This window comes from Prunus mume, linkage group LG4, assembly GCF_029339155.1.
Source record: "Prunus mume cultivar Tortuosa linkage group LG4, ASM2933915v1, whole genome shotgun sequence".
Lineage (NCBI taxonomy): Eukaryota > Viridiplantae > Streptophyta > Magnoliopsida > Rosales > Rosaceae > Prunus > Prunus mume.
The window spans coordinates 20,594,920-20,620,953 of NC_142701.1; the positions used below are offsets into that span (position 1 = coordinate 20,594,920).

General features: G+C 38.2%; 5 protein-coding genes and 1 pseudogene across 11 annotated transcripts; 2 read left to right on the top strand and 4 right to left on the bottom strand.

Moving 5' to 3' along the window:
• Window positions 1-471: 471 nt before the first annotated feature.
• On the bottom strand, window positions 472-5,418 carry LOC103329591 (O-fucosyltransferase family protein). The gene is made up of 10 exons (XM_008232087.2): window positions 5,031-5,418; window positions 4,431-4,515; window positions 3,855-3,925; window positions 3,678-3,766; window positions 3,326-3,569; window positions 3,066-3,178; window positions 2,853-2,943; window positions 2,635-2,763; window positions 1,900-2,450; window positions 472-1,354 (listed from the first exon to the last, which is right to left on the bottom strand). The coding sequence occupies exons 1-10, from the start codon at window positions 5,226-5,228 to the stop codon at window positions 865-867; spliced, it is 2,061 nt and encodes a 686-aa protein (XP_008230309.2). The 5' UTR covers window positions 5,229-5,418; the 3' UTR covers window positions 472-864.
• Window positions 5,419-7,148: 1,730 nt separating this feature from the next.
• On the top strand, window positions 7,149-10,815 carry LOC103329592 (phosphatidylinositol 4-kinase gamma 7 pseudogene; annotated as a pseudogene). 3 transcript variants are annotated; one of them, XR_016125937.1, is made up of 3 exons: window positions 7,170-7,411; window positions 7,491-7,530; window positions 8,299-10,815. The product of XR_016125937.1 is annotated as a phosphatidylinositol 4-kinase gamma 7 pseudogene, transcript variant X1 (transcript). The 3 variants fall into 3 exon arrangements; XR_016125939.1 differs by lacking the exon at window positions 7,491-7,530 and having other exon boundaries at window positions 7,149-7,411; XR_016125938.1 differs by lacking the exon at window positions 7,491-7,530 and having other exon boundaries at window positions 8,303-10,815.
• A 185-nt stretch (window positions 10,816-11,000) lies between these two features.
• Window positions 11,001-14,519, bottom strand: CRLK2 (Protein kinase superfamily protein). Of its 2 annotated transcripts, none has more exons than XM_089049824.1 (8): window positions 14,314-14,519; window positions 13,168-13,558; window positions 12,830-12,983; window positions 12,337-12,463; window positions 11,997-12,082; window positions 11,842-11,913; window positions 11,517-11,720; window positions 11,001-11,425 (listed from the first exon to the last, which is right to left on the bottom strand). In XM_089049824.1, exons 2-8 carry the CDS (start codon window positions 13,491-13,493, stop codon window positions 11,123-11,125), a joined length of 1,272 nt encoding a protein of 423 aa, XP_088905950.1. In that variant the 5' UTR covers window positions 13,494-13,558; window positions 14,314-14,519; the 3' UTR covers window positions 11,001-11,122. The 2 variants fall into 2 exon arrangements, with proteins under 2 accessions (XP_088905950.1, XP_008230311.3); XM_008232089.3 differs by having other exon boundaries at window positions 14,309-14,518.
• A 1,770-nt stretch (window positions 14,520-16,289) lies between these two features.
• Window positions 16,290-18,304, top strand: LOC103329595 (GDSL esterase/lipase 7). Of its 3 annotated transcripts, none has more exons than XM_089049825.1 (6): window positions 16,290-16,603; window positions 16,719-16,843; window positions 17,013-17,261; window positions 17,338-17,590; window positions 17,684-17,789; window positions 18,086-18,304. In XM_089049825.1, the coding sequence occupies exons 1-6, from the start codon at window positions 16,348-16,350 to the stop codon at window positions 18,108-18,110; spliced, it is 1,014 nt and encodes a 337-aa protein (XP_088905951.1). In that variant the 5' UTR covers window positions 16,290-16,347; the 3' UTR covers window positions 18,111-18,304. The 3 variants fall into 3 exon arrangements, with proteins under 3 accessions (XP_088905951.1, XP_088905952.1, XP_008230312.2); XM_089049826.1 differs by having other exon boundaries at window positions 16,291-16,603; window positions 18,089-18,304; XM_008232090.2 differs by lacking the exon at window positions 18,086-18,304 and having other exon boundaries at window positions 16,293-16,603; window positions 17,684-18,084.
• Window positions 18,305-18,507: 203 nt separating this feature from the next.
• On the bottom strand, window positions 18,508-20,338 carry LOC103329596 (uncharacterized). Its single transcript, XM_089049827.1, has 5 exons — window positions 20,205-20,338; window positions 20,040-20,092; window positions 19,659-19,809; window positions 19,097-19,176; window positions 18,508-18,891 (listed from the first exon to the last, which is right to left on the bottom strand). Exons 1-5 carry the CDS (start codon window positions 20,290-20,292, stop codon window positions 18,601-18,603), a joined length of 663 nt encoding a protein of 220 aa, XP_088905953.1. The 5' UTR covers window positions 20,293-20,338; the 3' UTR covers window positions 18,508-18,600.
• Window positions 20,339-22,885: 2,547 nt separating this feature from the next.
• On the bottom strand, window positions 22,886-25,192 carry LOC103329597 (Galactose oxidase/kelch repeat superfamily protein). The gene has a single exon (XM_008232092.2). The coding sequence runs from the start codon at window positions 24,679-24,681 to the stop codon at window positions 23,362-23,364; it is 1,320 nt and encodes a 439-aa protein (XP_008230314.1). The 5' UTR covers window positions 24,682-25,192; the 3' UTR covers window positions 22,886-23,361.
• Between the last annotated feature and the right edge of the window lie 842 nt (window positions 25,193-26,034).

Genomic DNA, 26,034 nt, shown 5'->3' on the forward strand with positions numbered 1-26,034 from the left:
TGCGAGTTTGTATATGTTCTTTCCAGTTTCTACATTATGATGGATGTACAATTTGTTTGATTTGCCATTAGAGCTTCAAAGGCTTCTAAACATAGACAAAAGACAATATGAGCACCTGATTTTGTCAAGGATGGTCATCATGTTACTTTAGTCAAGGATAGTCACATTGGGCAGCAGTTTCTCAAATGATAACTGTTGTATATAAACATGCATCTTGAAGAATATGACGGAGTTTCACTGAAAAAGAGGTTTTTAGTCAGTTTCTGCTTATGTGATGGGCTTGTTGAAAATCAAAGGATATGGAATTTGTGTATTTTTACTACATTGCAAAGTCTTCTTTCATATTCTTCTGCCAGACACCCGAGGGGCCAAAAAGATTAATCAACATGAACTTCAAACTCCAATAATCTATGTTTACAAGGCGCCCACTCAGAATGGTGGATTCATGTTTGAATGAGTACAACAACCAAATGGTGGCATAATTTCAGACGAGGACCACTGCAAAGAATTTAATTCAATCAACATGTCTAACAAACAAAACTCCCTACAAAATTAGAGAGGTTAAGCTAGGGCTACAATTTCATGGAGAACGTACGAGTTTACATCAAAATTGGTTGTGGGGTTAAATAATGACCTATATAATTGTAAAAAGGGCTTAAACAACCCAACAAAAATGAGTAAATGCTTCAATGAGAGCCAAATCAGTCCGGTGTCTTGTGTTCTTGAACCACAGTTAGGAAACTGGCATTTCCCTTATGAAATTGGAGCTGAAGATGATTCCAAATTTGCTTGGATCATACTAGTGAAGATATATTTTATGTACAGAACTGCCGTGTAGGATGACCATGTCGTTAATCAGCCTCACTACCTTTCTCCACCCTCAAGCTCTTCTTGATCCTCCAACTGAGTCTCTTCTTTGTTGCTTAAGTCTCCATTACCACCTTCATGATATCCATTATTTTTCCGGAAAAACAATCCTGATGACGTGGAGTCGTCTTCATCTAGAGTTTCTTCATTTTCCTTGTCTTTTGACTGCAGTATCAAATCATTCTCCATCCAAGAAGGGCAATAGTGCACAACTCCAAGAGCAGCAAGAACTTGAGAATGACTAGTAGAAGTTGAAGTATGATCTGATGTTGTAGCATTAATTGATTTTCCTGCAGGATCATGCCTCAAGCAAGAGCATTCTGGGACAGGATGAGAGATAAAAGACAGTGGTTTTGATCTTGCGGAAGCTTCTATTACTCCATCAACTAATCTCTTCCTCAAATTCTTGCGCACTGACATCAGCCAAGTATGGTTTGCATGGTAAAGGTGGTCACGAATTTCTTCTAAAAGCTTGGTCACTTTTTTTCTGTGTTCACAAAAGCACAAGAAATAATTTTATAGAAAACATAGTCTAACATAATCTACAAGAAAGCAAATGAACATAACAATTTCGCATAATTTTCAAGTATACACACAGTAATTTTAGACCTAGCAGTTCATGATCACAACTTCATTTAATCCCTATTTCCATGCTATCAAGAATGACAAAAAAAACCAAGAAAATACCAGGCTACAAACAAGACTTGTCAGTTAATTTGCAAAAAAAAAAAAGAAGAAGTAAAGAGACACAGATAGGTAGCACTGAGATTACTAGCCACTTGCCATATCTGTGTCCATAAACACATCAAACTTTGAAAGAAAAAGAACCAAGAAACTAAAAGCAATGGATCAGAACACCTTGACTGAATAAACTAACAGCTCAAATGCTTCAAATCAACAAATCCTACATCGTAATCCTGATTCAAGAAAAAATTTACTTTCCATAGTTTATGTCAAAGAAAAGCACCAAACACTAAAAGACCTTCGACTTATTAATCGTGTGCACACACATGTCCAGATAACGCAACATACCTGTCTGGCCTGTACGTCTTTGATGCAGCTGACTGATAGAGTCGGTGTCCCATGACTAAGCTTGCAAAATTTGGATGCCCCTTACCATCAAGATCGAATCCAGGGATGAATACATCAGCTTCAACGCATATCACATAATCAATTGCTTCCCACAGTAGTTTATGGGCATTGGTCCTCAATTCCATAACTGTACTATCAGGCTCATTATCACTCTCAGCTACCCAACCCCACCAACCTTCAATGTTATAGGATTTTGGCCTAGCTGGAGGTGGTGGAAGCGGGCGAGGACGTGGCAAAGCAGTTTTCCATGCTTCAATCTTCATCTCTTCCTCAATCATAGGTGGACTCCCAGGATTGCGATCAACAAGGTTAGCCTCACGACCATAAATCCTACTGAGCTCCCAAGGCATGCTGAGGGAAGTCCTATCAACAACATTTTCAAACATTGCACGAAGAGGGATCAATGTCCTTTGGCCACCAAAAATTTCTCCCCCAGAGACATATATTATTGTGTCCCACAAGTACCCATATGCACGAAGAACAATACCAATCTGTAGCAATCCAAGGAATATAAATAAAAGGCTCCATGAGAAGTCATTCTTATCGAAGGATGTGGACAATATTTTTCTCTAGTGAATTTAACGCTAAATAGACTTGGTAGTATATATAAGAACTAAGGGGGTCGTTATGATTATGAAAATTATTTTTGTATTGTAGCCATATGTTGTATCTTACCTCTTCTGGCATTAGTGGGCAAGAACCATTAAGGCGTCGTTCTGCAGAATTCACCGAAAGCTTCCCCTTGACAATTCCACGTTTTATCATCCAATGTCTTTTGTGCTGAATGAGTTCAGTGTGCACATCCTTGGGAAGAGTTTCAAACATATGCAAATCAAATGCTGTGAAAGCATTCCAAAAAGATAGTATCATGCAATCAGCTTTGAAGCAATTACCTGGAAGAGTTCAGCACAACCATGATATGCCAAAGCTTCCCTGGTCATTCCAGGGTCAAATGCTATAAATGGCTGTCCAGGAGCCCTTAATCTAAAGCAATAGTAAATATATGTTAAAAGCCATCCAGATGAGAAAAAAAAATAGATATGGATACATAGAGAGTGCAGAGTGAAGAGTGAAGAGAGAAGAGTAAATGACGGCTGGTAATTGACCTGTGTAAAATTTCAGTGGCAAGTTCCTGGACTTCCTGCCGGAACCGAAGGGCATGGAAGGCAACCCTACATCTCAGCCTCTGATATTCTTCAAGATCAGGTGGCAGGATAGCCTGCATTAAATCCAAACAAAGTAGTAACGTCACAAAATGAAAAGGAGATTATTGCTAGTAACAATTATATCATCAAACCAAGATATACTCAAGTGCAGGAATCTCCATTTATGAGTACAATGCAATTGAGAGAACAGACATTGGTACCTGTAAGCATCCTCCATCAGACACAACCAGTTCAACTACTAAATGCTTCTTTAAAATTGGAAGAACATGGCGCTTATAGTAATACGGTGAAGCAGAGTAAGGCACTTTAAACACTGGAATGTTCTTTTTTCTCCTCAGCCCTTTCAGATTTTTAGGAAGGGTCTTCACAACTTTGACATCTTTTGATAAAGCCGCCATGAATTGGTCCTCATTGTAGAGATAGGCAAAACTCTTAAACTGAGAGCTACATGAAAACATTAGACACAATAAATCAACAAAGAAATAAGTACTCAATACATCAAATTTAGGTCATAAACAAACAAAGCCTTGTAATGATTGTCCGAAAAGAAACCTGATGCCTTTGCTGCTTGTGGTTGATTGTATCTCAGGAATGACTAATGTTGCATTAAGAAACCGAGCAACCACAACTACATCACATATCTGAAAAATCAATAAGATGCTGTGGTTGTAAACTTATAAGATATTTAAATATAATGGAGAACAGGCTATTCAAGCATGACACCCTTACCGAATTCCTGATCTCATGAAACCCGCCTTGTATCCTTACAAAGATAAACCCGCTGGTATCTGAACCAGGATCTGTGACACACATTTAACTTTAGAAGGCATCTATGGAATTAATACTACCAAAAAATAGACGATATACATAATTTTGACTCTGCAGGTATCAACTGTAAGAAAATTATAAGGATCTTCAATCCCTACCCCAAGACTTAGCTATGGTAATTATACAGTAATAAATAACAGTTTGAACCCAAAATTTCAAGGTTTCAATATCCAAAATTAAGACATGAAACATTTCCTTGTGGACTTGTAGGAAAAACTACTACTATAACACTGCTCACTGGTCAGATTAAATCGATGACCCCACTGGTTGTGTTAAACCTACAGTCCGACAATGAAGGCAGCACTCTCCTAAAGTAAGATTTTAAACAGATAAATAAAGAGAAAGAAGGTTATCATCAACCTTTTGGTAAGCATTAATTTTGCATAGGAAATCTTTAACTAATAATTGTCTAACATAAGCCTCCAGAGAGCGCTACACCTATACAGAAATCACTAGCAAGATGAAAAGTGGCTTAACCAGCATAGTGTCCTCTGGGATTTGCATTGGGATGCAAAGATTCCAGATGTCTAACCGGTCCCCATAGCCTTCTATACATTGGACTCTGCACCCGAAAGTAGAGGGATAAGTAGCCATCATAGACAACAAACAGACAATAGTGACACTAAACAGTCCAGATAATATCCAAAACCTTCCAATGTTAACTGGAAAATAATAACAGATAAATGAACAAAAACGGATCCACACTAATTCACACTCAAACTAAACTTATTTCAGAAAACCAACAAAATAATTCATGTACATCATGGCGGGTTTCAGAAAACCAGCAAAATCCCAATGCAATATTGTCCCCAAAACCAATTTCACCAGGACAACACTGATTCCCACTCTTTAGAGTAAGAACAAGTCTTGCCCAGCAGAAACCAACAGAGTACTTGAAACCCAGAGACAGATAACACTTAGGACAATAAGCAAAGAGAATCAAATTTAAGAAAAACATGAATCTCTATGAGAGAGAGAGAGAGAGAGAGAGAGAGAGAGCACTTAAGGACAGAGCAAACAGAGCAAATGTAAAAAATAAAAATAAAAAAGAGATCTTAGTTGGGATAGTGCAATTACAGTCTTCGAAAAATTCAAGCTTTCACCAATGGTTCGCCTGGGGAAGATTGTGATTGAGGAGTGGTACTCTGAAACACCCCCTTCTGTGAATCTAGCCAGCAAAAAGTGAACAAAGAGGGATATAGCTGAGAGAACCAGACCAAGCAGACCAACCCATTTCATTTTGGACTTGAACACCATCTTTCCCTCTCCTTTCATTAAAACCCACCTAAAAGAATCTGTCTCCTACTAGATTGCAGAAGCAAGGATGAACAGAGAGAGGACTGCAGGGGTTAGTAGAAAGGGAAGTCACAGTGAGAGAGAGAGAGAGAGAGAGAGAGAGAGAGTGGGTGGAGGGGCGGCACGTGCGAGTGAGATGCACACAACATTTGAGTGTTGGAGATTAATGGAGCAGAGATATGTTGTTTTATTACATTTAAGTATTTTTATGTTTTTCATAAATCTTTGTCTCATGAGAGCCCACTCTCCACTCCAGAGAGTGGATAAGACGACCCAATGAAATGGGAGATATGAGGGGTTGTTGGCAGAGGTGTACATTAAGCGTTGGCTAATATTTTGAAGAATTGATAAAGTTGTATGATTGAAAGCAATGGGATGGAGTTTGAGTTTGGTCACGTGAGGTAAAGGTTGTGGCTTTATATCTCTGGTTGGATTGGATGTGGCTTTATGTCTCTGGTTGGATTGGATGAGTTTGGGTTTTGGGGGCTTTGTATAGTTGTGTTTCTGTGACTCTCTCTAAGTAGACCAAAGGGTTTTTTTTTGTGGGAGATGAGAATCTGAAAGGAGGGATCAAATATAAAAGAGAGAAACTTTTGGGTGATGAGGAGTGTTTAAAGAAAGTAGGAACTGTTTTGGGTTGGGGCAGAAGAATCAATGAAAGTTGAATGGGAAGAAGAAATTGCTTGCATGAGTTATTGTTGTTGACCAGCATTTGACTCTTTTCAATCGATGTATTTTTGGTATTTCTATTTTTAGTATTAGAAGAGATTTCAAATTCGAATTATCTTTCTTTATTTAAAAGACACGAAGACGGTGCCAATTACAAAATAAGGAAGGAAAAAAATTGGATTGAAAACCATAAATAAACAAATAAAAGGGACTGATGATGTTGTCTTTTTCCCATAATTTCACAATAATATTATTTTTTTTTTCCTTTTTTCCTTTTGTCATATGTTTATTTCTTCTAAATGACAATGCACACACTTTTAACTTTATTATGGTCAATTATTTACTCCATGGGGACTTGGACTGTATGTAAAGACCTTCTCTTTAATCAGAAGACAGTTGCTGTAAAGCACATCAGGGCTTGACTACCTTTTCGTTATGCTAGGCAAAAAACAAGGGTGGAAAGTTCAATTTTTTGTTAGTTGGTAACTTCTGTTTTTTTTTTTTTTTGCTTTTTCTTTTGAGTTAGGTGTTAGGACAAGGTTGTGGACAAAATAAAAAAGGTAACGCGGAGGGGAAAGGTGGTAACCCATTTTTTACCACTTTGGTGTAGATTGAATGGACGCACCTCCACCGTTTTTCTAACTCCAATATAACGCAACAAATTGGAATATAATAACATTACCAATAAATAATTATTAACTCTCCGTCATTCGTAATTCATTAACTTCTGTCATTACGTAAATTTTTTTTGGACACAAGCGATATTGGAGGAAGAGAAATTCGAATACATAATCTCATATACAGTAGTAACAATAACGGTTTGAGTTTACCGCACATTTCATTCATACACACATCTTTATATATCAAAAATTGGGAAATGGACTGGTTTTAAGCCCAACAATTAGACCATTGTTCAATCCATTAATGGACCGCCTTCGGCCGGGTTAAAGACTAAAAGACCAGTGAGTAAATGAGGCCCAACAATGATTTGGAAATTTCAAGTTCCAGATCTTTCTTTCCCACGACGACCGTCAAGACAAACCACCACGTGTCAACGACCAACTCTCATGGAGTCACATCCTTCACTGCCATTGGACATCTCAGGGCCCAGTAACGTCATACAGCCCAAATCAGATGAAAACCCGCCACGTTACCGTCGAACGAACGACGCACACCCACGTGGCAAAATAACGCGCACATATTATTACTGCCCGTAATTTTCTTCCTTTAGTTCGAATTTAAAAAAGAGAAAGTTCAATTATTCGCTAAACCCCCTTCCGCTTCTCGCGAATGGGAGTTAGAGACGAAAAACTCCAAAAGCGGGAGAGAGAAGAACTGTGAACAGCATTGCTTTTGAGGTCCGATCAAATCAAATCTGGCCGTTGATATTTCTTTCATCCAATCCCGCCCTCCGTCTTCGATTCAGTCTTGTCTCAACGGCGGTGGATCTCCGGTAAGCTCCGCCGTCCGGTTGCCCTGCATCGCGGTCTCCGGTGAGTCTCACTCTTTCGTTTTTTGTCTGAGCTCTCCATTAGAAAACACTATTGTTTAGTGAGTTTTTGCAATTTTCAGACCGCGATTAGCTTCGATTTCGCTTCCATTTGAATCTCAGGTTTGTGTCCAATTGTTACGGTAGAGTTTGGGATCAATTTTGATTATTTGTATTATTCTTGCGGCATTGTTTTTTTATTTATGTTTTGTGCTTTTTTCGTTAAGTTTTATGTATTAGACAAGTTAAAAAATTCCCAGCACTTTTTAAATTACTGATTCGGAGGAGAAATTTTGAAGAAAAAAAAAGTGAAGAGCTTTGAGTAGGAGATTTGAATGGACAAGAAATTTAAAGTTGATTCTTGGCGTTGTAATTTGGGTTTCAAGTTGATGATCAGACTGCTTTTTGTCATAAGAATTTTCCGAGAAAAAGATTCCCTTTTTTTCACGCATATATACCTGTCTCTGTGTGTGTATGTATGCATGCATGATTGTATATATGTATGTAAGCATGCATGATTGTATATATGTATGTATGCATGCATGATTGTATATATGTATGTAAGCATGCATGATTGTATATATGTATGTATGCATGCATGATTGTATATATGTATGTACTGCATGCATGATTGTGTATATGTATGTGCTGCATGCATGATTGTGTAGATGTATGTATGCATGCATGATTGTAAATATGGATGTATGTACCGGGTCACCAAATGAGTGAATCGTTTTCAGATAGGGACGTCTATTTGTTTCCTTTCAAACTCTTTAAGTATTAGGGATTGGAAGAAACAAATGTAAAAAGAAGATTTATCTTATACTTTTATTTCTTTGTAAATCACTATTCTTTAAAAGATTATCTAATGACTGTGTTATTCTGGAATAGCTAGCCAGCCAGTGTCATTATCAGGTGGCCTCTGCAATGTAGCAAATTGGCAAAGTGGGTGACTTCTTCGATATAGCTTTTCCAGTGTGACAATCAGTTGTCTTCCACTAGTTTGATTATGATTGTTTACATTACAAACATTTTCCTTCAATTAGTGCCGGCATTTGAGTTTGGCGTCTGCGTGAGAGAGAAGCTCTCTGCTGCCGCTGCCTCTGCTGCCGGCATTGGAACTTGCCACTTCTCTGCTTCCTTTCATGTCTCCTGAATTGGGTAAACCTGTACATAACCAGATGGCAGTCGCAACCTTCAAAGGACCTCTTAATGGTGAGTACCATGGGAAAAAGACATTGGAAAGAAAAAATTCTGGCAAGAGACGTGTGTTTGTGCAGACTGAAAGTGGTTCTGTTTTGGGCATAGAGCTAGATAGGGGTGACAATGTCCACACAGTGAAGAGGAAATTACGGCTTGCACTTAATGTCCCAACTGATGAGAGTTCATTGGTATGTGGTGACATGGTGTTGAAGAATGATCTCAGCATTGTTCGAAATGATTCTCCGCTTCTTCTCACCCGGAACTTCTTGCACAGAAGCTTGTCTACACCCTGTCTCTCGCCAACTGGGAAGGATCTTCAGCAGAGGGATCAGAGTGGTCCAATTGAGGTACTGGGGTACTCGGATCAATTTGCCAGAACAAAACAATTAGTTGTGGATATTGTGAAGGCAATAAGAAATGGCATTGATCCAGTTCCTGTTCACAGTGGGCTTGGAGGTGCATATTACTTTAGAAATTGCAGTGGTGAAAATATTGCCATTGTGAAACCAACGGATGAGGAACCTTATGCTCCAAACAACCCAAAAGGTTTTGTTGGGAAAGCACTTGGACAACCAGGTCTCAAACGTTCAGTACGGGTTGGGGAGACAGGTTTCAGAGAAGTTGCAGCTTTCCTTCTTGATTACAATAATTTTGCTAATGTGCCTGACACTGCTCTTGTGAAGATCACACATTCAGTTTTTAATGTGAATGATGGAGTGAAAGGTAATGTGCATCGAAACGGAAAGCAAGCAAGTAAGATTGCATCACTGCAGCAATTCATTCCTCATGATTTTGATGCCAGTGATCATGGGACTTCCAGCTTCCCTGTTGCTGCTGTGCATAGGATAGGGATTCTAGATATTCGGATTCTTAACACAGACAGGCATGCAGGGAATCTTCTGGTTAGGAAGCTTGATGGTGGTGGGAGGTTTGGTCGGGTAGAGCTTGTACCCATTGATCATGGCCTTTGTCTACCTGAAAGCTTAGAGGATCCATACTTTGAGTGGATACACTGGCCTCAGGCATCAATTCCTTTCTCAGATGATGAGCTTGCATATATAAATAAACTTGACCCTTTTAAGGACTCTGATATGCTCAGAATGGAGCTGCCCATGATTCGAGAGGCATGCCTCCGAGTCTTGGTTCTTTGCACGATTTTTCTCAAGGAAGCTGCAGCCTTTGGCCTCTGTCTTTCTGAGATTGGTGAGATGATGAGTAGAGAATATCGGGGCCATGAGGAGGAGCCGAGTGAACTCGAGATAATATGCATTGAAGCAAAGACACTGTTGCATGAGGAAATATCTTATTTTGAGCCAAAAGCAGGCAGGGAGGAGTTTCTGTTTGAGCTTGACTGTCGGGAGGAGGAGCTGGATTTGGCTCCAACTACAGAAGAGAAAATGAAAACTGAAAGGACTTTCCATTTTGGGTCAAAAGGTGGAAATGGAAGATACTTACTATCCAAACTAGAGGAGGGTGTGGAGGAGGGTGTGGACGGGCACGAGGGAAATGAGTTACCTCCAAGGTCAGATGACTGTGTTAGTGTAGTGCGGGATCAGATTCCAAATGTTTCAAAGCTGTCAACATCATTGAAAAACATCAGCGTTGGTGAGAAGAGTTGGCGACACCTAGGCTCAATGCAGAAGAACGGCTATTTGGCTGGCACATCCTCAGGAAATAGGAGCGTGAATGAGCAGCGGCCTATGAGCAGTAATTTTGTGATGTTGGCAGATATGAATGAAGAGGAATGGATGCGGTTTCTTGAGAATTTCCAGAGATTGCTGCGCCCTGCTTTTGCAAATCGCAATGCAGGGAATGTGGGTCAGAGGCAGAGACAGAGGTTGGGGACTTCATGCCAGTTTTGAGGGAATATTGTTAGATAAATAACGTGGAGTTATTAGAGTACTTGTTGTAGGGTTTGACACCCGGGTCGGGGTGTTATTTGTTTTTGTTTTTGTTTTTTTTTTCCCTCCTTTCACAAGTTTGTTTGTGGGACTGCTGGCATCCTGAGTCTTACCCTTGGGAGTCGGCCCATGGAGGCGAGAACCGTATGTTTCAATTCCTTAGTCTTTTTTGTCTTCCACGTTGTGTCGACTGTGTTGAGAGTGAATAATTCTGCCATACCAAATGGCAAAAGGAACAGCGTTTTGTATGTATAAACTATCTTATGAGGTTGAAGATGCAATGCATTATTAGGTGGTGACTTAAGTGCTTTCTCCTCCGTTATGGTTAATTTGCATATTTTAACAACAAAAAATTGAACGATGGGCTTAAATTTAAAAACTTGATTTTGCCTAGCATTGTGTTCACCCAAAAAACTCTCCAGGATCGAATTCGAAACCAGAAAAAACCAATATAAGCTGCTTAGCACCCCAAGGAATGTCTTCCGCCACTGACCATAAAATCAGAAATTGCTCATTTTCTGAGGCCTGTATATTTTATATTGTACGTTATTAACAAGACAAGCTTGAAAAGAAGAGATGCATGCTCAAAAAGGAAACAAAATTCTTATTGGTCATTCAGTCGCTCTATCTTTCATGCTAGCTATCCTACTCAGCTCCACCTGCTGAATCTCTATTCGGCTTACAGCCCTCGAAAACTCTTCGCCTGCAAAAGACATGGTATCCTCTTTGGCAAGACGCCTCTGTTTTATCTTCAATATACCCTGTGAAACTTCTCCTATGGAAGGTCTCTTTCTTGGTAATTGCTCTAAGCATTTGTGTCCGATTCTAGCTAGCCTCCTCACTTCGTCAAGTTTGCACTCTCCAACTAGTTGCTTATCGAGTATTTCATCTACACCATCTGGGGCCATAGCAGCCTTAAAGGAAAAAGAGAAAAAAGTTAAAAGAGCTTCGCGACAGAATTATGTGTAAACAATATGTTTATGTTGCAGAGTGCATGAAACTCACAAGATTAATATATTCCATTAGGTTTTGGTGAGGGTGGATGGCTGTTATTAGCTCAAATATGATAATTCCAAAACTGTAGATGTCGCTCTTCATTGTGAACTGGTTTGTAGATATGTATACTGGGTCTATGTAGCCATAAGTACCTTTCAGGCCAGAATTCCGGCCATCAAAAACCTCTTCCTTAGACAATCCAAAATCAGCAACCTAATGCACAGGAGAAGGTGAGGACAGATTGAAATGAAAACATAAATATGATATCATTCACTATTAACTACCATGCATGTGCCAGCTGCCTAGCATGCATCATATACGGTTATTTTCTTACCTTAGCTCTCATTGACTGGTCTAAAAGTATATTAGCAGACTTTAAATCACGATGTATCACTGGTGGGACTGCCTGTTCAAATAAACTTCATATGAGAGAGGTGAACAAAACTAATTGTTCACTAACAAAACAAGGATACAGATGTATATCCCTACCCCTTCATGAAGGTACTCAATTCCATGTGAAATATCCAGAGCAATTTGTAGCCTTTCATCCCAGCTCAAGACCTGTTGTTCTTCACCTACGTGAAGATGATTCTTAAATCAACCCAAAAGGCTTCCGAAAAGAAGTTTTAGTCAAGTTCTCAGTGAAACAAAAAAAAAAGATACAGAGATGTCTCTAGGTGAAATAAACGATTTGGAACTACCAAGCAACATAGACCGAGTAAATTTTTCCACCTTCCATTTGAATTAGATATCACCTAGCATGTAGTTACTACAACAAAGAGAAATCTTGATTTTGGATATGGATAAAAACAGGAGCTTCTGAACTTACTGTACAGAAGATTTGATAAGCTGCCATTACTCATGAACTCGTAGATTAACATATGCTGCCCCTTATCTACACAATATCCTAGTAGATTCACTAGATTGCGATGATGCAGTCTTCCTAGCAGAGATACCTGCAGCAAGACCACATAAATTAATGGAAACTCAACCTGTTTTGTGGGATATAAACATGGAGACGGCCAATCATAAGTTAACCAGTGATAACTGGTCAGATTGTCAATTTGGAAACCATAAACCGGACTCCTGAAGACTGTCTTGTTGCATTCATGTCCAGAATTGCAGTGTTTTTTATTATCGTTCCAAACTTTTGAGTAAAATGTTGAAAATGTTACATTCCATTTTATGTATTCTTTGGACCATAAGAGCAAAGAAATCATTTTTGGTTGTGAATTCTAAAACATACGTGAGTATTTTCGTATCAATTCTATGGGCATGAAGGAAGATGGTTTCTCACAGGATTTACTTGATGTAGCGTTTACCTCTGTTTGGAACTCTTTCTCTCCCTGCTTAGAATTGGAAGCAAGCACCTTCACAGCTACTACCTCTCCAGCAGCCATTTTTGCTTTATACACCGGACCAAAAGAACCTTGTCCCAGAAGGGTAGTAAAATTTTGAGTAGCTTTCTGTATATCTCTGAAAAGTATAACAAACATTAGATGCACCATATATCATAGCATATCAACTCAATACCTCACAGGGTCTGGGTATAGGTTCTACTATTAACCTAATAGAATATTTTTTAGTACCCACAAAATGGAGAAATATAAACTGTAACAGCATTATGTAATTTTTCTATAGCGCAGAAGGTTAAACATACTTGTAAGAGTATCTAAGTATGCCTGGCGCAGAAACAAATCGATCTTTGTTTTGATGATTCCACCAAGAGAGCGGAGAATTTTTTTGAAGGTTCTCGGATCCCTGAATAGCTTTGGAAGTTGAAAGAGATGCGCTATAGTCAGTGCTTGTACCTAAGCCATTTGCCTGTATCGGAAGAGTTGTAAAACTACGCTCATTAGCACATCGCCGAAGATGAGCACGCTTTCTATACCACCTTATGCCAAAAAATATGAGTGAAGCTATCAAAATTCCAAGGGCTACACCAACAGAGACGCCGATGATAACAAGATCAGTTTTATGAACCATTCTTTGGTCTCTTATGAAATTCAGGCAATGAGAACATCTTGCAGGGCAAAATCGCCGCAGGTTATCTGTCATAAGATGGGCAAAACACATTATGTAAACTTGTTCCAGAAATGATGGATTGGCATGACAAGTGAAATTCAAAATCCAATTGGGTTATTGATAATGGAAACATGATAATATTTGATTAACAATATGAAAACCACAATAGTTAGAATGCTACATATCTTTCTGAAATAAATGTACGATCTGTTACTTCCTCACATTGCCTTATTCACAACGAACTCGGTTCACTTTCCAGATATAAATTGTGTAACTTTTTTTAGTAGACATAATAAATCCACCATTTTTATCCATAAAAATTGTGTCTTGCTTGCTTCACTAAAGATAGAGCCATAGGATAAGCATACTATCAACTGGGCATAAGTAAAGAAACTCAAAAACTGCAAAAGAACCTTTTTTTTTTCTTCTTTTTTTTCTACTAAATTTATTACTACATGTTAAGATGCTTTCTTTCTTTGCATGCGTACTGCCAACCAAGACTTGACGCAGAAGTTGGCATAAATGGTAGACTCTTATTTGCATAAAAATATAAAAAATAAAAAATAAAAAGCAATAATTCAACATAGATATATTATTCAACATAGATATATTGAAATTAACTATCAACCTTCCAAATTCCCACAACCTTATTTATCATGCTCTATGATCAAAACCAGAACACATGAGCCCAGGCATCAGAACCAACCAAAAGACACAAATAAGCAGAAATTCTCAAAATCAAGAAAGACCCATGAATTGATGAAGAGCACACATACCTTACCAGCTGAAAACCCAAAGAGAAGTTGATGGGATCAGTTTCGTTGACTCTTCTGCTGATTGTTGTTACAGAGACCCAGTTGAAGAAAAGAAACTGTAAACAGCCAGTGGAAGAAACTGAAGGAAAAACACAGGTGGGTGAGTTGGACAGGGAGTTGATGGAATAAAAAGAAAACGCGGTTTTTTTTATGGGCTTAACGTTAACTGGTTAAGTGTTCTTTTCTGTTGAGGCCTTAAAGGGAAAGATAATAATTTAATGCTAGTCCTAATAAATTGAATTATATCACATAGTGCAAAGCAAAAGCCGGTAAAGTTGTAAACTACATATGGGTCTTAGTCAGCTGTACCAAACACCAATGCCTCGTTAATGTAGATGTTGGACGCCTTTAATTCTTATGCTTTCTTTTTGTTTGGTTGGGTCAATTTGTCGCTTTGAGCTCATGGTCCACACAATAAATTCCATGGTCTTGGTGGAAAGTTAAAATGCCAATAAATTTTAAGTCAATAACGAACTGCAATGTAAGAAAGTTAAAATATATGAAAATATACGATAATGTGTGATTAGTTTGAAATATCGATACACTGACATATATACTTTAATTGCGTTTTTAAAAATAATAATAATGGAAATAGTGTCAATGTCAATGATAATGAAGAAAAATGTCTTACATGCTTGCACGTGTGTAAGCCCCCATCATTGGCCGCTTCAACTCAGATTAGCAAGTGGGTTAATGTCATAATTTTTGTTGGGTCAACCAAATGTGCTCAATCTTCAAAACGATATTTTTTGGGGTGGGTTGACATGGTCTAAGTGGGCTCATGGGAACAAACATTCGGTGCGGTCCCCTAACTTCAATAATTCATTCCATTTTTTTTTTTCTTTCTTTCTCTCTTATCCAACAAATCCATCATTTCTTCTTGTTCTTTCTTCCCCAAATCTGTAATCTGTTTGAACCAAAACAAAGATAAGGAGAGAGATGAAACTAATTGTAAATACAAAGAGAAATACTGCTAAAGAAAATAATGTGATTTTTGAGTTGTTTTTCTATTCTCTTACATATTTTATATAATTTATATATTGTCATCATCCACTTGAACTCTAATTAAGAAGAGTATCATGACTTGGCATATATATTGTCCCAAACAAACATTCAACTATTGAGGAGGATTGGTTAGAGCAACGTAGACTAATATCCTTGGCAAGGTTAGGTAGAGCTGAAAAGATGATTGATTAGACGGTACCTGCACGGTTAATAGGTAGGGCTTCATCTTAAGGCCCTCATTATAGAATGATTCCAAGCTACAAACCCTACTTGGACCATTTTTTATTCACAAATGGTTTATGATATACTTTGTAGCTTCAATGCCTCAATGTGTGTGTTTTGGGCTCATGCTAGTAGTTCAGCAAGGCACGCTTCAAAAAATGGGGCTTTCATGGTTGGAAGCCCAATCATAAAGATGGATGTAGTCTAAACTTTCACCTGGAAACCCAATCAAGTGGTTTCTAATCAGATAATGATCACCATTTTTCATGCTCATTACCTCAGTTTCATTCTCGTGTAAATATTGCCCAATTATTGCACCATATATCAAAACTAATGACGATTCAGCACAGATCAGTAGGCGCAATCCATGACCCCAAAACCAAAATTTGCAGCATCAGTTAGCTTTGGAGCTGCTGTGGTCACATGAAATGTGAAGTTGGACCCCTTAAATTCATAAAGCAACTTTCAACCCCAGGAAAAAAAAAAAAAAGAAAGGGTTGTACAATTAGGCCACTGCCTTGATTCAATCACTTTCCAAAAGAGTTGAAACAACTCATCTCATATCAGTTACCTATACATGTTCCCCAAACCGAAATCCCCACCTCACTATAAGCTCAACCGAAATTTTCCACCTCATTAAAAGCTCACACCAATTGATCTTCCATGTGACTGGACAATCAGCATTTTCCTCCCAACAAATTGTATATATTTATACACACACACACACACACACACACAGCACTAGCAGCAAATTCAGCATTTGCATCAAAGCAATGTTGCAGAACATGAGAATGAAACCAATGTCACTTATTTTCTTGTTCACAATTTCCTTGCACTTTCATTCACTGCAGATTCATGGTTTGCCAATTGCACCAGCATTGTATGTATTTGGGGATTCTTTGTTTGACAGTGGTAACAATAATTTTTTACCAACTGTTTGTAAGGCAGATTACTTGCCTTATGGGGTGAATTTTGTCAAGGGAGTCACTGGAAGATTTACCAATGGCAGAACAGTGGCAGATTTTATAGGTGATATTATTATTGCTCAAAACAAGTACTTGTAAATTTGGTTTGGTTTCAGTTCATGAATATTATTGACTCTAACTTTGTACCTATGGTTTCTGTGTGTTGTCTTTTTGTTAAGCTGAATTTCTTGAGCTACCATATCCTCCACCATACATGAGCATACGTGGATCAAACACAGCACTTAAAGGCCTGAATTATGCATCTGGTTCTTGTGGCATTCTACCTGAAACCGGAAGCCAATTTGTAAGATAGTCATGACTCATGAGTCTGTGAAGAACCAGTTCTAGATATTCAATCCTGCCAATCTTTATTGTTCATGCACCCACCATGCATGAATTTTCTATAGTAGGGTAGCTATATATAGTTTTATAGTATGAGTTTCTTTCTTTTTCTATTTGGTGTTCTTTTACAGGGGAAATGCTTGAATCTAAAAGACCAGATAGATTTGTTTCAAAGAACGGTGAAGTCAGAGTTGCCAGGGCAGTTCCAAAATCCCCATGATCTTCTGCACTACCTATCCAAGTCTATATTTCTGTTTTCCATTGGTAGCAATGATTTCATCAATAACTACCTTTACACCAAAGCGTTCGATACAAGTCAACGCTACTCTCCACAACAATTTGCACAACTCTTAATGGATGCGCTTGCTAACCATTTGGAGGTACCAAACTCTCATCCCTTCCTTCTCTGCTCATTAAATGGATGATAAGCTTGTTGTTCTTATTGCAAAAGTGCAGAGGATGTTCAATTTGGGAGCCAGGAAAATAGTCATGTTTGAAATTGGTCCCCTTGGATGCATTCCGTCAATTGCAAAGACACATAACCACAGTGGAAACTGTGTGGAAGATACAAACGAGCTAGCCACAATTTTTAATGAAAAACTTCACGTGACGCTGGCAAATTTGACAACCACTTTCCAAGGTTCTTTCTTTGTTCTTGGTCGAGCTAATTGGATCGGCTATGATGCAATCACAAGTCCTGTTAAATATGGTAAACTTCAAAAACCAAGTTGTCTCATTCTTTCTCTGATTTTTCTTGTTGTTAATCAATTCGATGTTAATGAGATACGGATCAATCGAGCAGGGCTAATGGATGGAAGCAATCCATGCTGCACTACTTGGGCAGATGGGACTTCAGAGTGCATTCCATTGCTTGCACCATGTTTAGAACCAAACAATTACTTCTTCTGGTATGCTTTCCACCTTACTGAATCTGTATCCTCAGTTATAGCTACAGGCTGCTTCAATGGTTCAACTGTTTGCACCCCCTTAAACATCAAGAAACTTGTAGAAATGTAATTGTATAACATAATCCATTATGCATCAGCCCATCGGCAAGGTCAATTTAAAAAATGGGATTAGTTTGTCCTTTTTTAGTTGTCATATTAATTTGTACTGATTAAGATTGATTACCTATCAAGCTAGCTCTGTCAAGGCTCTTGGTTAATGGAAATCATGGAAATAATAATATTGTACTCTCCTGCAGCAGAGCTTATAAACTAAATGTTTAAACTCGCCAGTGAATTGATAAACAAATATTGAAGATCCAGAGCCCACAAGCATGAGACCATCCATTAATATTTTAGGAGGAGCAACTGAAGTTGATCCAAACACACGATTGCCAAATTCATTTGGTACAATTTTAAGGCTGAGATAAAGATATGTTTTACCTTTTACCATGTTTTGCATAAGGAAAAAACAATAAATTAGATTATATAAAGGAGGAAGAGGGCACAAAATTATGATATATATATATATATATATATCATTACTTCACAGAGGCTAGGTGTATGAAGGCAAACTTAATGTACACAGCAGTTCACTACTTGTTAAAGTTCCTATGCTTGATAAAAAAAGAAAACAAATAAATTAAACAAGCACACACCATATTCTGTATAGGCTAGCTATAAGGGACTGATCACTAAATATTCCTAGTGGGGGGAAGGGGGCAAAATTGTGAGCCTAGATATATAGCTAAACCAGTTTTAGACAGACTCAATCTCAATGCTGTGGCTCATGATTGTTTATGGGCGGCTTGCGGCGACCCATTCCATGATAATCTTTATGCATCAGGTTTACTATCTCTCTTGTTGCCTTAAGAAGCCTTCTTGCTTCATCTGTCAACTTATGATGATCATCAGTATCATCATAATTAATAGTCTTTTGATGAGCTCTGATAATTGGCTGCTTTGTCTTGGAATCTTGAGAGTGCTTTGGCTTAAGAACTCTGGGAATTCCAAAACTGTTGGCAGTAGCCTTCAGTGTTGTTGGCTCCAATATCTTGATATCGGCCTGGAAAATGTGTATGAACATAACCAAATTAGCACCAAATTAAAAGGCAAAAGGTGGGGCATTTCTGATGGTAAAGAAAATCCTCTTTGTTTAAGTGTACTAGCTACTACATGCATATCAAAATTTGATTTATGAAAGTTTGTGTGTGTGTGTGTGTGTGTGTGTGTGTGAGAGAGAGAGAGAGAGAGAGAGAGAGAGAGGAGACCTGTTGGTTCAGTATGTTTTGAGGTTTTCCATGGGAGTTACTTGAAGCTTTACTGTTTCCTGCAATCAGACAAGAAATGTCTAACATGAACCATTATTATTATTAACCTTCTTCCTCATCAAAATCAACATTTCAAAATTTGGTTCCAAGAACACAAAAGCAATATTTGCATCCATTAAGCGTCATAGCGAGAAATCCCTTCCAACATATATGTATATATCTTTTTCTGAATACTAATACATACAACTACACTAGCTAGCTACTACATGATATATATCTATCACACACATATGTTTTCACTAGAGCATCTGGCAACAAGAAGACCGTGAAGACTGATCTAAGATCGAACTTGGGTTTCAATGATTTTCTCAATTGTGTTTTGGAGGATGATGTGCAGGCCCGTGATAATCAGCACCAAAAGCTACAAAATCATGAGCTGCTTTGAAGTACTTCTTAGCACTAGAAGGGCTAGTTTTACTTTTATAATCTCCGTGTTTACATTTTACATTTAGATCTCCCTTTCCTTCAAAGTCACAATTTCCCTCAGAACTACGGGTTGCACCTGAATTCTTTGATGAAGTAGTCTCTCCATTCAGCTGGCTAGCTAGTCTTGCAGGCTCTAATTTCCTCAACACTTTGTGTTCCGCCATTTTTCTTCCTCCAAGCCCTATCATCCTTGACCCAGCTATTGAAACCCCATCCGTATTTGGTTCCTGCATACTTATACGGTAATTAGCTTATATATCAAAAATTATACTTAATCATATATAAAACAAAGAGAAACGCTATTCACACTCCTCGAAAAGCTTCTTGCACTGTTGTGTAGAAGTGCAAATAACAACGCGATTATAGCGCAGTGTTACTTGACGAGTGCAAGAAGCTTCCTGTGAGGACTAAACTTCAATAATAGCACAAACAAATCATGGAATAAGAAGTACTCTACCTTATGACCAGAGAGTATTACAGGTTTCCCAGTCATAGAAAGCTCTTCTTTACCTAAAAAAAACAAGATTTTAATCATTAGAAAATCCTCCCAAAATTTTATGAGAAATCCCTAGCCCTAGCTATAATATGAGAGAAGGCTATATATTTCTACTAGTATATCTACCTTGATGAGCATGTGCAGCAGTAGTAAAGTGCCCTAGTGCATGCATAACCAAAAGAAGCCCTAGTATGAAGCTTGTAAGCTGTAGCATCTTCGTGTAGTTTCCTTCTTAATTTCTAGCTAGAGAAAGTGTAGTGATCTTTAGATTGACAACAAAAAGAGAGGAAAGTTGGAGAGACTAATGTGGGCTTTATAGAGAGAGTTCAAACCCAAGTCAAAGCTAGGGTTCAGACTACCTGCATAAAATATTTCTCGTGGTACAGACAGGACTTGGAAGAACACAAAACTCAAAATAATCTAATGAATAAACTATTCAAAGGAAGACAGCGTTTTCGGTTTTCAAAACTTTGAATGTTGTTTCACGAGTTAATTAAACTGAATCTGTAGAGGTTAGCAGGCCTTAAGATCGTACGTTGATGCATATTAAATGAAGCTTCATCAAATATGAAATATTAAACATGAATTTGGGTTTTTGATTTTTGTGTATGATATATCTCTACTGGCATGCATGCAACGAAGTCATTAAATAAGGTGTCATTAACATTACTCTTTCTGCATACGTGGAATAAGCTAGTTTGGCCACGGCAGTGTGTGCATATCACACCTCTTGCACTTGAGTTCGATTCTCTCATCATCTCGTAAATTAATTAGAGCAGTTTAGATATCGTTTGTAGTATATGATCAGAGTAGAGAACAATCTAGAGTACTTATATCCAGACTATAAATTATTAATTGCAAAGTTTAATTAGTTCAGGATCACTATGAGATATGTTTAAGTGAGAGGAAGGTCAAAAGATCATACAGTACTATTCAGCTTCAGCAGTACTAAAATCAATTATAATTGTACTCTTTTTTGTTGGCATTTGCAAGGTAGATATGTTGGTACTAGTGCATAATCTTCATGGAAATCTTATACTTTCAAGCTTAACCAAGTTGAACAGTAAAAAGATCAAGTTGAATAGTCAGGTATTAGCTGTTATTTTTCATTTAAATGTTACCAAAACAAGCCAACACATACAGTAAGTGAAAATATCATTAGATAATTAATAGGGTCAATCCGAGCTGCAAAGATCTGATGATCAGTCAGAGATTCGGTCCTCCCCTTCAATATAAATTTTAAGGGTTCCGCCAAAAACCAAAATTTGTCTTTGTACAGCAGAATATTCAGACATCAAACACTTCAATATGATGAGGGTCTTGAATCATCTCTTCAAGATCTATTGATCCTTTGCTTTATGGGATGTCAATTTTGATGTCAAATTTCATGCCTTCAAAATTACGTAGAATTTGACTATTCGATTGTCACAAATTTTTTTTTTTATTTCTTATTATTTTATAATCACGTGATAATTTGACATATCTATTTTCGATACTTACTATAAAGAGGGTTAGAACTTAGCATGCAAGGGATAGTTGTTTTCGAGGCATGAAGAGCATCGCGAGAATGCATCAAATTAAGAGCCTGCAGGACATTTACAAGTGATTTCACATAGAATTACTCAAAACATTTCAGCTTTTAACCAATTAAACAAACAAGGGGGTTAGAGTTCCTGAGTGTGTTTGTGTGAGTAGCAATTTTAGAACACGAGGGCGTGACCTCCAACTATATGCTAGTGCTTTCACCTTGAGAAATGTGTTAACATGTGTCATTTCTATGCAAGTCGGTCCCAGACACATTTTTATACTGGCCAGCGTAGCACATATATATTTAGCAAATATTGCCTTAATTATCACCTTCTAAAACTACAATTCTCATCGCAAGCTTTTGAACAGAGTAACCAAAACCCTTGGACATGGAGAAATGGACACATGGACATGGAGAAAGCCGGCTCCTGTTACCAAAATTGTCTTGTCTCCACAATTTGTTTTGATAATTATCCGAATAAGACCAATTAAAATTTGGATCCAGGTATATATGTACCAAGTGAAGTGAAGCTTTTGAGGTTTAGGAAGTTGTATATGCATGTCACATGCTTGTGTTTGTGTATATGCTACAAGGGATCCATCTGAAAAAGATTCCCTTTAGTTAGTGTTTTTTTTTTTTGGGGTTTTTTTTTGGGGGAGTGGGGGGGTTGGCACATCATATACACATGAACAACATTTTCTTTTTCTCCTTTTTTTTTAAAAAAATTTTTTTTTTTTATGGCAGAGGAAATCTTTTCCCTAGGCCTATCAAAACCATTCCAAAGCAAAAGCCACATGTTGCTAAGTTGAGAGCTGCAAAGGCCACAGGACTTGGATTGAACCTTTAACCATTTGAAAGCGAAGGGTCCATTTTGCTAAGCTAAGGTTGAGGAATCTCCTTCAAGCCCTGGTATAGGTAAGTTTTTTTTTTTTGAGATGTCACCCTGTCAGGGCCAGCCAGCACAACCACAACCATAGAGATTGGACTGCGGAGTGCACTGCAACAAGCCCCTACTCCCACAGCAACTTTACTCACTTCGATGAAGTAACTAGTCTAAAGGTTATCTATTGAAAAATCAAAAGCTTCAGAACTCCAAAACTGTGTAATGAATCTAATCTGGTTGAAATGAAGAAAATTCCTAAGACTTTAGCCTGGGGAAATGCTAATGATCAAAGGAAAAAACTTATATCACCAAGCAAAAGACACCACCATATTTACACATCTCCAGTAACAAATTGCAGCTTGTGATGCGACCTTGGGTCAAGAGCAAATAGCAATATCAAATAAATTCTCAGATAATGACTTAATAAAATTGGAATGGCACAGTAAACTTTTAAATGTACAGGTTGGATGTGTTAATAGTTTCAAAATGTGTACAAGATTTGGAAAAAATTGCCTTCTTACAGTTCTTCCCCCTGACCACGTTCTTTCTCTAACAACCAGCCTTTGTCTCCAACTAAAGCCTTTGCTCAATCATTAGGCATCACAGAGACCTAATATGAGGTAATATCACCAATTAAAGTCTACAAAATCTCAATGACAAAAATTGGTTTTCTGGGATGCACTCATATTGCCAAATCCACGCATCCCTCAAACTCACATGATTAGCCACCAAGCCCCGTGTCAAATCCCTTCAGCACCATATGGAGAAGAAGCAAAGAATGGATCAAGGGCAAAATGCTAACTGGAGATGATGTCCACTGATAATTCTCTGGCTAGTAAATAAAACAAGAACTGCAAAGCAAAACTTTCTTCTCAGTAGATGGAAGCATCAAATCTCGGCTCATAGAAACAAACCTGGCTGTTGTACGACTGAAGAGCACAGCCTGCAATCCAGGACCACGCCTTCTTATCCACGTCATAGAGAAGGCCCTTCCCTTGGTTCCAAGATGTGAAGCAAATCAAGTTATCCTGTCCAGAGCACTCGAATCTCTCAGCTGATAACCTTAACAAAGATCGAAAATACTTCGGAGGCATCCTGCTAATCTCCACCCATATAAATTTTGTATGATCCAATTCCCATATTCTCATACTCTGAAGAGTACTATAAAGACCAATCCTTCCAACTAGAAACAGACGCTTCCGGGTGCCAGCTACCAAATAACCATCCAATAGAGACCGTGGGAACTTAGCTGGAATGTGTTCCCAGTATCCTGTGTCCAACCGGTACATCATTAGGCCAAGTGGAGAAAGGGTTTCCAAATATAGTCTGGAGTCGCAATATGCCATCTTTGAGGAGCAAAGATTAACTGCAGGCATTATCTGGTGAATTGACCAACTATTTAGCTTTGAATCATACACTTCAGTGGGCAACGACTTGTTGTCACCATAAATATCACTAGTGGCTATAATTTTAAATGACCGGTCCTTCTTATCAACAACCATTATCAGCTGCCTTTGCTGATTATAATGCATACTTGGCAATGTCCTCCAAGTTTGTGTAAGAGGGTTACAAACCAAGGTTTTAAAACTTAAGCCATCAAGCCCAGAAAAGCAAACTAGACCAGCAGAAGAGCCCACCAACCAGAATGCCCACTGTGGCAAAAATGTGAACGGAATTCTGTACCATGTTTTTAATGGTAAGCTGAAGACTGAGCATTGTGGGGTCTGAGAGTTCTTCCAGAATGTGAGAAGACAAGGCCCGTGAGACGGCACTTGCGAGTGGAACTTAAGAAAACTTCTATCTTGTAGAATTGTATTCCACCGTTTACAAACACACCGGAGCCTAAATATCATAAATGGGGGAACCCTAGCTAATATCTCATTCAACAAGTCCTCTGGCAACATTGCCCATATATTATCCTCCATTTGAACATCAGGATGAATTGCTTTACCAAAAGTAGAAGCCGTTTCCTCATCTAGCCCTCGCGGTTTTGTCTTAACTACCTTCTGCCTCGAAGGGCTAGTGTTTCTTGATCTTACACAACCCAAAGGACTCGTATTCCTCGACCCACCACCTCTAAGAGGCGACACTTGCTTTGGGCACCCATCATCCTTGCCAGAACACCCATTTTCCATAGATTTCAGACTTGACGCAGCGGACCCAGATTCAGAAGATGCCCCAGCACCATCCATGGTGGCAATTCCCAAACTAACCCAATATTACTCTGACGGCTCTACCCTAGTACCCAATTGCTGACTCTTAACCCCAAAAGACCAGAACTTTCAATTTCAACTACTAATTTCCAGCACCAAATAAGAAAACCCATAATTCAAATACCAACAGCTCTAAGAATCATAACATAGAACCAACATTACAGTTGAGATTAATACAAAAAGCTCGAATCTTCAGTCAGATCCAAAATTGATAATCTTGTAGATTGTAAGATGGCTCAAGTTAAAGATAGAATTTTGTTGAGCACAGATCAATTACCATTACAAATTCAAGCCTCCTTGTACCTTGTGAATTGCGATGGGTTACCTTCGGACTGAGCAATCTTCCATGGCTCTGCTTGGTGAAAGAAGCTTGCTGGAACAGAGATGAGCAAATTCCGGCATCGAAATGAAGGAAAAACCTAGGGGCTAACTTCAAAGACTCTTTCTTTACATTGGTGTTTGATTCACTTTGTCACTATTTGACAAAACGGACAAGGAAGAATCCACATATGTCTTTGCAGTTGTAATCTGGTGCAAAGTAATTTGCATAGTGCAGATGCCCAGCCAACTAGACGATGCCACGTCAAAGAAGAAATGGGTCAAGGGGCTGATTTTCTGTGTTAATAGTAGTTGATAAAGTTGTTTGACTAATGAAGCTATCATCAGACATAGTGGACGGCAATGATTGATGGTTAGGTGTGGTTTGTAAAAAGAGCATATAAGCACTGTATTTTTTCCCCAAAATATGAATTACCTCTTGAGCTTTTTGGTATAGATTATTGGGCTCCACTAAATTGTTGTTGCTGGGCTCCACTTATTCTCTGGTGGTTGTTGAGCTTGAAGGTTTAATCTACAGAATGCACCAAACAAAAGCATTGTTCTTTACCACATGTCAACTCTAGGCAAGTGCAAGTGTCTCTCTGTCTGTGTTATGGAGTAGCTGAGAGAAGTTTGATCCAACCTTCATATCTTAATAGTTAATAGAAAGTAATGTATAATTATAGTTTCTGTTTAAGGTCCCTTTCTATGTAAAAGACCTGGACTAATAAATATAATCAATTCACTAGATTTGAAGTTTAAGGAATGTTAAAGGAAGAATCAGAAAATTTTGTGCACAAATTACAGACGAAACTTATTCTTTTTAGTCCCGCAAATATAATAAGATATCAATACCTTTTAACCTGTCCATATAATAAGTTCAAATACGAGTACTCTTTTTGACAACAATTGGGGACCTCTCCTTTGTTGAATTGCATTGGTTTGGTTTTCCTTTTCCACCTTTGAAATTCCAACTTCAAAAGGATTTATGTTTGACAACCATTTCTTTATAAG

Bases quoted from the DNA above. Each gene is read 5' to 3' on its own strand.
- LOC103329596 (XM_089049827.1), bottom strand. From the start codon at position 20,292: ATGCTACAGCTTACAAGCTTCATACTAGGGCTTCTTTTGGTTATGCAT. The intron at 20,093-20,204 runs GTAGATATACTA...TGTTTTTTTTAG, and splicing joins TGCTGCACATGCTCATCAAG to GTAAAGAAGAGCTTTCTATG. The intron at 19,810-20,039 runs GTAGAGTACTTC...ATAAGTATGCAG, and splicing joins TAATACTCTCTGGTCATAAG to GAACCAAATACGGATGGGGT.
- CRLK2 (XM_089049824.1), bottom strand. From the start codon at position 13,493: ATGGTTCATAAAACTGATCTTGTTATCATCGGCGTCTCTGTTGGTGTA. The intron at 12,984-13,167 runs GTATGTTTAACC...TATACTTTTCAG, and splicing joins ATACTTAGATACTCTTACAA to AGATATACAGAAAGCTACTC. The intron at 11,426-11,516 runs GTGAGTTTCATG...TTTTCCTTTAAG, and splicing joins TAATGGAATATATTAATCTT to GCTGCTATGGCCCCAGATGG.
- LOC103329595 (XM_008232090.2), top strand. From the start codon at position 16,348: ATGTTGCAGAACATGAGAATGAAACCAATGTCACTTATTTTCTTGTTC. The intron at 16,604-16,718 runs GTGATATTATTA...CTTTTTGTTAAG, and splicing joins AACAGTGGCAGATTTTATAG to CTGAATTTCTTGAGCTACCA. The intron at 16,844-17,012 runs GTAAGATAGTCA...GTTCTTTTACAG, and splicing joins CTGAAACCGGAAGCCAATTT to GGGAAATGCTTGAATCTAAA.
- LOC103329597 (XM_008232092.2), bottom strand. From the start codon at position 24,681: ATGGATGGTGCTGGGGCATCTTCTGAATCTGGGTCCGCTGCGTCAAGT.
- LOC103329591 (XM_008232087.2), bottom strand. From the start codon at position 5,228: ATGAAAGGAGAGGGAAAGATGGTGTTCAAGTCCAAAATGAAATGGGTT. The intron at 2,944-3,065 runs GTCAATTACCAG...CTATTGCTTTAG, and splicing joins GCCACTGAAATTTTACACAG to ATTAAGGGCTCCTGGACAGC. The intron at 2,451-2,634 runs GTAAGATACAAC...GGATTGCTACAG, and splicing joins GCCCACTAATGCCAGAAGAG to ATTGGTATTGTTCTTCGTGC.